At 43.6% G+C, this 7,500-nt stretch overlaps 1 protein-coding gene across 1 annotated transcript in view; it reads left to right on the plus strand.

Moving 5' to 3' along the window:
* The first annotated feature begins 30 nt into the window (after positions 1–30).
* LOC125042087 (metabotropic glutamate receptor 8-like) overlaps positions 31–7,500 on the plus strand; it is a 193,227-nt gene continuing 185,757 nt past the window's right edge. The window contains exons 1-2 of the mRNA XM_047637553.1: positions 31–156; positions 955–989. Of these exons, the coding sequence (XP_047493509.1) occupies positions 31–156; positions 955–989 (161 nt within the window). The remainder of the gene's footprint in view (positions 157–954; positions 990–7,500) is intronic.

The raw sequence follows: 7,500 nt of genomic DNA on the forward strand, positions 1-7,500 counted from the left end.
AAATGACCATCCCTACTTCTCGCCTGAGTAATGGCAACACTGTCGGTGGCTTATGCGCCAATAAAATCTCCTAAAACGGTTATGGTAACGCTGCATCCCTGTAATCCTGAGTTCGGGCTTGGCTTTGGAGCTGCGAATCTTGAAACAGGATTTTCGGCAAAACAAAGGAGGTTTTGTGGCCATTGTCCCGGATTTTTAAGGACTGGAAGACAGCAGGAGAAAATGGGAGAGGAGAATGAGTGAGAGTGAGAGGAAGAAAGAGAGGGAGAGAGATACACACACACAAGCTCGCGCATGAATACATAAACACAACAGACATACACACACACACACACACACGAACACTTGCAAACACACACACACACACATACAAGCATACACAGAGAGAAAGAGAGAGGGAAGGGAAGGGAGGAGAGAGAAAGAAAGAGAGAGACATAGGCAGACAGACATAAATATATATTCATATATATTTATTTATATATATATATATATGCATATATTTATTTATATATATGCATATATTTATATATATATATATATATATATATATATATATATATATATATATATGTATATATATATATATATATATATATATATGTGTATGTATATATATATATATATATATATATATATATATATATATATATGTATGTGTGTGTGTGTGTGTGTGTGTGTGTCTGTGTGTGTGTGTGTGTGTGTGTGTGTGTGTGTGTGTGTGTGTGTGTGTGTGTGTGTGTCTGTGTGTGTGTGTGTGTGTGTGTGTGTGTGTGTGTGTGTGTGTGTGTGTGTGTGTGTGTGTGTGTGTGTGTGTGTGTGTGTGCAGAGAGAGAGAGAGAAGAGAAAGCGAACGTGGGGAGAGAAAGCTCCCGAGACGAAACAGGTGAGGGAGTCTTATAATCTTGAATGCGTGCACTCTGCTCCTCGAGATGCGTTCTCCGGGGGACAATATAGGAGATCCTCGGAGATGATAGGTCACAGTCAGACAGGTGAGTGGGATAAGAGGCGGGGGCACGAGGAGAGGGGGGAGGGCGGAAGGAGCAGAGGAAAGTGGGGAGGGTGGGGCAAGAGGAGAGGTGGGGGAAGGGTGGGGGAGGGGTAGGAGGAAGGGGGGAAGGTGGGGGAAGTAGCAGGAGGAAAGATGGGAAGGGTGGGGGAAGGGAAGGAGGGAAAGTTGGGGGAAGAGGTGGGAGGTGGAGGACAAAAGGGCGAGGTTGGGGAAAGGGTACGAAAATGGAGAGAAGAGGTAGGGGAAGGAAGAGGAGGAGGAAAGGGTAGGGGATGGAGGAGGATGGAGGGACGAGGAGGAGGGACAAGAAGATGAAGGCAGAGGCGGGGGAAGAGGGAGGAAGAGTGGATGAACAAGTGGGGAGAGAAACGGAGAGAAAAGGGGAGGGGGGGAGGAAGAAAAGGTGCTGGAAGGGTAAAGGAAAAGTCAGGGAGAGAAGACGGTGGCGGAAGGGAAGAGGTGGGAGAGAAGGAGGAGGAGGGAGAGAGGGGAGGATGAAGAGAAGAAGGGGAGTATGGGGAGAAGGAGAAAAGAAAGGGGGTAAAGGAGGAGAAAAAAAACACGAGGGACAGTGAATGGAGCGTAGAAGAAAGGGGCAGAGGTCATCCAAGTAAATAATGGGCGTTTTTTATGAAGATGGCGAGTGGAAATTTGTAATTCAAAGAAATAACGTCTCTGACCCTCTCGATCTTTCGAATAATATGAGCCAGTATGTATGTATATATATATATATATATATATATATATATATATACATATATATATGTATATATATAAATATATATATATATATATAAGTGTGTGTGTGTGCGTATGTGTGTGTGTGTGTGTGTGTGTGTGTGTGTTAGTGTGTGTGTGTATGTGTGTGTGTGTGTGTGTGTGTGTGTGTGTGTGTGTGTGTGTGTGTGTGTGTGTGTGTGTGTTTGTATGTGTGTATTTGTGTGTATATATATATGTGTATATATATATATATATATATATATATATATATATATATATATATATTATATCCCATGCACGGTAGGATTCCAGACACACGAAGATGGAGAGGACGCGGGTTGTCACGAATTCAGAACACAGGGCCTCCGCTGGGCTGACAACCGGGGAAGCAACGCAGAATGAAAGAACAAGGTTGAGTTAGAGTTTTAAGTTCTATAAAGGCCAAAAACGAAGAAGTGAGAATACATATATATGTTATATATACTCATGCATTTACATTCCACAAGAGACGATATTATAATTCGAAGAATTTAAGAATGCCTGAATCTATCTTTTCCTTTATCTCTCTTCTTCCTTTCATTCACCCATTCCTTCCTCAATCCCTCCGTTCTCTCCTTCCCACCATTCTTTCATTGATCTCTCCATACATTTTCCTTTCCTCACTTCCTTCCTCCCTACCTCTCTCCCTTCCTCTTTCCCCCCACCCATCCCTTTCTCGCTTTCTCCTTTCCTCCCTTCCTCCCTCCCTCCCCTCCTTCTCTTGCTCCTTCCCTCCCTCCCTCTCCCTCCCTTGCTCTCTCCCTCCTTCCTTTCTTCCCTTGCTCCCTCCCTCCCTCCCTCCCTCCCTCCCTCCCTCCCTCCCTCCTCCCTCCCTCCTTCTCTTGCTCCTTCCCTCCCTCCCTCCCTTCCCCCTCATTCCCTTGTTCCTTCCCTCCCTCCCTCCCTCCCTCCCTCCCCCCTCATTCTCTGGCTCCTTCCCTCTCTCCCTCCCTCCCTCCGTCTTCCCACCTTCGTTACAGCAGAATGATTGAAGATGATAGTGGCGCTAAAACCACATTACCACCACTCACAGACAAGGCACACAGGAAAAAAAATCGACGAAAAAAGATACGATCAGTTAGAGGGAAGACGAGCGTGGAAGAGATACGATAATTCAGAGATAAAAGATAAGGACGTCCTTTGCAGGGAGAGAGATACTCCAAAATGGCTCTAGATATTGTTGTGATGATACGGCACGTTAGAGTGAGCTTGGGACTTCGGGTACTTGCGAGGGAGTTTGGTATTATCCCTCTTTAAATTCAGTCTTAACACGCTTTTAATCTCGCCTTTCTCTCTCATTATTTCGCCAGGCTTCACACTTCACTCTCCTTTTAAATATCCGTCGCATATCTTTCCCCTTCAGACGCCCAGAAGGTTCCGCCTGGCCCTTATTCTAACAGCTTTTTGCACTTTCGCAACTGACCACTTTAATATGATTTTTGAATATCTTCGCCTGTTTATTTTTTTGTCTTGTTTTGCTTGTTGATTTGTTTGTTTGAGTTTATATGGTCTCTTTATATTCGTTTTTTTTTTTTTATCCATAATGATTCGTCTTTTATGCTCTGTATGCGTATTTTTGTTTTTGGTAAATCCTTCACCCCTTCTCCTCTCTACTCCACCCTCCCTCCTCCCCTCGCACTTCACCCGTCCTCCCTACCCCCTTACCTTTGCCTAACTCCCCCTACCTACCTAACTACCCCGCTCCCCCCTACCTAACACCCTTCCCCCCCTACCTAACTCCCCTCCTGCCCTTCCTAACTCCCCCCTCCCACTACCTATCTACCCCCCTTCGCCCTAACCCCCTCCCTTTACCCTTTCGTCCAACAGAAGCTTTCCTCTTTGCTGTGCACGGGGCTAGGGATTACAAAGACTGGGCGATGTTACCTGTCTCTCAGCCGAGGGCGAATAAGAAGGTGCTGAAATGGAGAGAGAAGGGAGAAGGGAGAAGGGAGAAGGGAGAAGGGAGAAGGGAGAAGGGAGAAGGGTGAATGGAGATAGGGAGGGGGAGTATGAATGGGTGGAGTTGAATAAGGGGAGGAGGTGAATAGGGGAAGGGGAGAGAGGATGAGAGGGTGGAGATGGCTGGCAGAGGGAAAGGAAGATAAAAAAAAAAAAAGGATAGTGGTGAAAAGCAAGAGGGAGAGAGATGGGTAAGGAGAGAGGTAGGGAGAAATAGATAATTGAGAAAGAGAAAGGGTGAAAAAGGGAAGCAGAGAGAGGGGGGGCGAGGGAAAGAGGGAGTATGGGAGGGAAGTAGAAAAGGAGAAAGAGAGAAGAGGGGGAGAAAGAAAGAGAGAGAGAGAGAGAGAGAGAGAGAGAGAGAGAGAGAGAGAGAGAGAGAGAGAGAGAGAGAGAGAGAGAGAGAAAACACCATCAAAACCAAAATCAGAATTATAAAACAGCAAAAAATATACCGACCCCCCCCAAAAAAAAAATCTAAAAAAATACATATTTAAAAGAAGTTAAAAAAGGGGGGTAAAGAAAATAAAAACTAAATGAAACAACCTCCGCGACACACATCAGCTGGTCGTTAAAGTGAAGTCAGGCAACGTCGACGAAGACACACGCGAGCGACTTCTGAGAACATAAAGCCTGGGCGATCAAAGGGCGGCGTTCTTGTTGTCTCTCCGGCAGAAGGCGGCGACGGTGAAGGTCCTGGGACGGGCAGAGGAGGGAGGGAGGTGTAAGAGAGGTGCGCGGTGTGGGAGGGCGGAAGGGAGGGAGGGAGGGAGGGAGAGAGGGAGGGAGAGGGTAAGGAGAGGAGAGAAAGAGGTAGGAGGAAGGGAGAGGGAGGGAGGGAAGGAGGGAGGGAGGGTTGGAAGAGAGAGGGTAGGAGAAAGGGAAGGAGAGGAAAGGAAAAAAAGGGGGATAGGAGGATGGGGGAAGGGAGGGTAGGAGGAGAAGGGATAGTAGGGGGTAGGAGGAAGGAGAAGGAGGAAGAAAAAAGGGAGAGGAAAGAAGAGGATGTAGGGTTGGAGGTAGGAAGGAGGGAGAGAAGGATGGAGGAGTTAGGAAGAGGTAGGAGGAAGAGGGGGGGGGGGGTGGAGGAAGAAGGAGGAGGTAGAAGAGAGAAGGGCGGACTGGTGGATATCGGAGGACGTAGGAGGGGGAAGGGGGAGAGAGGATTGGTGAGGATAGGGAGAAGGGAGGAATGGAGGGGTAGAAAGGAAAGAAGAGAGAAAAGAGAGAGGAAGTGTTGGAGAGGGCGGTAGGGAGAATGGGGGAGGGGTGTTGGAGGAGGGAGAAGGAGAGAGAGCGCAAGCAGGAGAGGGTTGGAGAGGAGAGAAGAAGAGGAAAGGGAGAGGAGGGTGGAAATGACAAAAGAAAGAGGAAAGGGTAGAGGAATAGTGACAGAGAGGAAGGAAGGAAGGAAGGAAAAGAGAAACAATACTGAGACAGCAACGAAGGAAGCGGCGTTACAAAGGCTCGTAGAAATCTTTCTCTCATTTACATATAAGTATATATATATATATATATATATATATATTGATAGATATATAGATAGATAGGTAGGTAGATATATATATAGATAGGTAGGTAGATATATATATATATATATATATATATATATATATATATATATATATATATATATATTTATATATAAATAAATATATATATGTGTGTGTGTGTGTGTGTGTGTGTGTGTGTGTGTGTGTGTGTGTGAGTGTGTCTATACATATATATATATATATATATATATATATATATATATATATGTGTGTGTGTGTGTGTGTGTGTGTGTGTGTAGTGGGCGAGGAGGAGAGCGATGGAAGTATGATGAAGAGGAGGAGGAGTAGAGAAAAAAGAATGAGGTGTGAAAAACGGAGCGATAATAGCGAGTGTGAGTGGGACAGGGTGAGGGACGAGCCGAGACGCGCCGTACATTACGATAATCAAGAAGTTGCGAACACCCCCCCCCCCCCCTCTCTCTCTCTCACTCTTTTCCTTTCCCTTCCCCTTTTACCTCCTCCTCCTTCTCTCTCTCTCTCTCTCTCTCTCTCTCTCTATATATATATATATATATATATATATATATATATATATATATATCTTCCCTCCTTTCCGTCTCCGGTTCCAAATTTAATTCTCCCTTCACACTTCTTTCCCTCTTCTTCCGCTTCCCCCTTTATGCTTGATACCCCCACTCACCTCTTTTCCCCCCTTCCCCTTCCCCCTCTTCTCTCTTTGTTTAATTCCCCTCTTCCCTTCCCCCCCTCTTCTCCACCCCCTCTCGCTCTCATCACCCTCTCCTTCCCTCCCTCCCTCCCTCCCGCCCTCTCCTTACCTCTCCCCCTCCCTCCTTCCCTCCCTCCCTTCCATACTTCCCCCCTTCCTACGTCACCCCCCCCCCCTCCTCGTGATATGGGAGAGGGGAGGTGGGCTAAAGATGAATAATTCAGAAGTTTCAAAAGTTTTGATGCGAGAGAAAAAAAAAAAAAAAAAAAAAAAAAAAAAAAAAAAAAAAGATGATGAGAAAAAAAACACAAAATAAGGAAGAGATTTTTTTAAAAATTCATCAGAGGAAAATGTTTTACGTTTGATCACCTGATGTTATTTAATCTCAAATGTAATAAAGTTGCGAAAAAATAAACATACATAGGCATTCCACTTTCCTGTTTATTTTTTATTTTTTTTATTTTTTTTTTCTTCTTTTCTTTCTCTTTCGAAATGAATTCGCTATTTTTTGCAGTTTATTTTACTCTCTTTACTATTCCATTATTTGTTTTTCAAACCATATCTACCGTTTTGCTGCAGCTTCCTTTTTCAGGAAAAATAACTTTTTTTCACCCTGTTCTTTTTCTCGAAAATAAATTGAACTCTGATTGCTTTTCCTTCTTTTTCTAAATAAATCCAACCTTTTCTGGTGTTGTTTTGTTTTCATGTTTTGCTTTTCTTTTTTCTTAAATACGTGTCTGTATATTAATTCACTTATTAGTTTACTTGCTTATTCATTTATTCATACATTTACCTATCTACTTACATATGTTATTTATTCATCTATTAGTCACTTACCTATTTATTTATCTATTCACTTATTTACCTTATTTGGCACAAGAAAACCTAAAGTATTTCTCCACTCTTGTCTCTTTCTCAAATTAAGTGCACCATTTCCCACCGCAATCCACATCCGTTTTCTTTTCTTCTTCCCGTTTTCTTTCTTTCTTCTCGTTTTTTTCTTTTTTCTTCCCGTTTTTTTTTTTTTTTTTTTATGTCGCGAATTAAAAATCCACCACGTGAATAGACTCCATCCCCGCGCGGAAAATGCCAAGCCAAGTCGTTCCATTTTCTCGAGAGGGTAAACGGATTTGACGTAACATATGGCCGGAGGATCTGTCAGAATGCAAGCCTTTTGCAAGCCTTTTCCTTTGGTCTTGCTTTTCTCGTCTTGTTTTTCGGAGAGAGAGGGAGAGAGAAGAGAGAGTGAAAGAAAGAGAGAGAGAGAAAGATAGATAGTAAGAAAGAGAGAGAAAGAGAGAGAGGGAGAGAGATAGATAGATAGATAGATAGATAGATAGATAGATAGATAGATAGAGAGAGAGAGAGAGAGAGAGAGAGAGGACAGGCGAAGGGAAGGAAAAAATTAGCTGCTTCGTCATTTAATTAAGGATAAAAGAAAAGAGGGAAATATTTTCTTCCTAGAAAGAGGTGAAAGGAAATGTTATGAATAATAATGATGAAAATTATAATGATGGGAGTTAAGATAAAATAAATTATGATGGTAATAATAG

The sequence above is a fragment of the Penaeus chinensis genome, chromosome 31, assembly GCF_019202785.1.
Source record: "Penaeus chinensis breed Huanghai No. 1 chromosome 31, ASM1920278v2, whole genome shotgun sequence".
Classification (NCBI taxonomy): domain Eukaryota; kingdom Metazoa; phylum Arthropoda; class Malacostraca; order Decapoda; family Penaeidae; genus Penaeus; species Penaeus chinensis.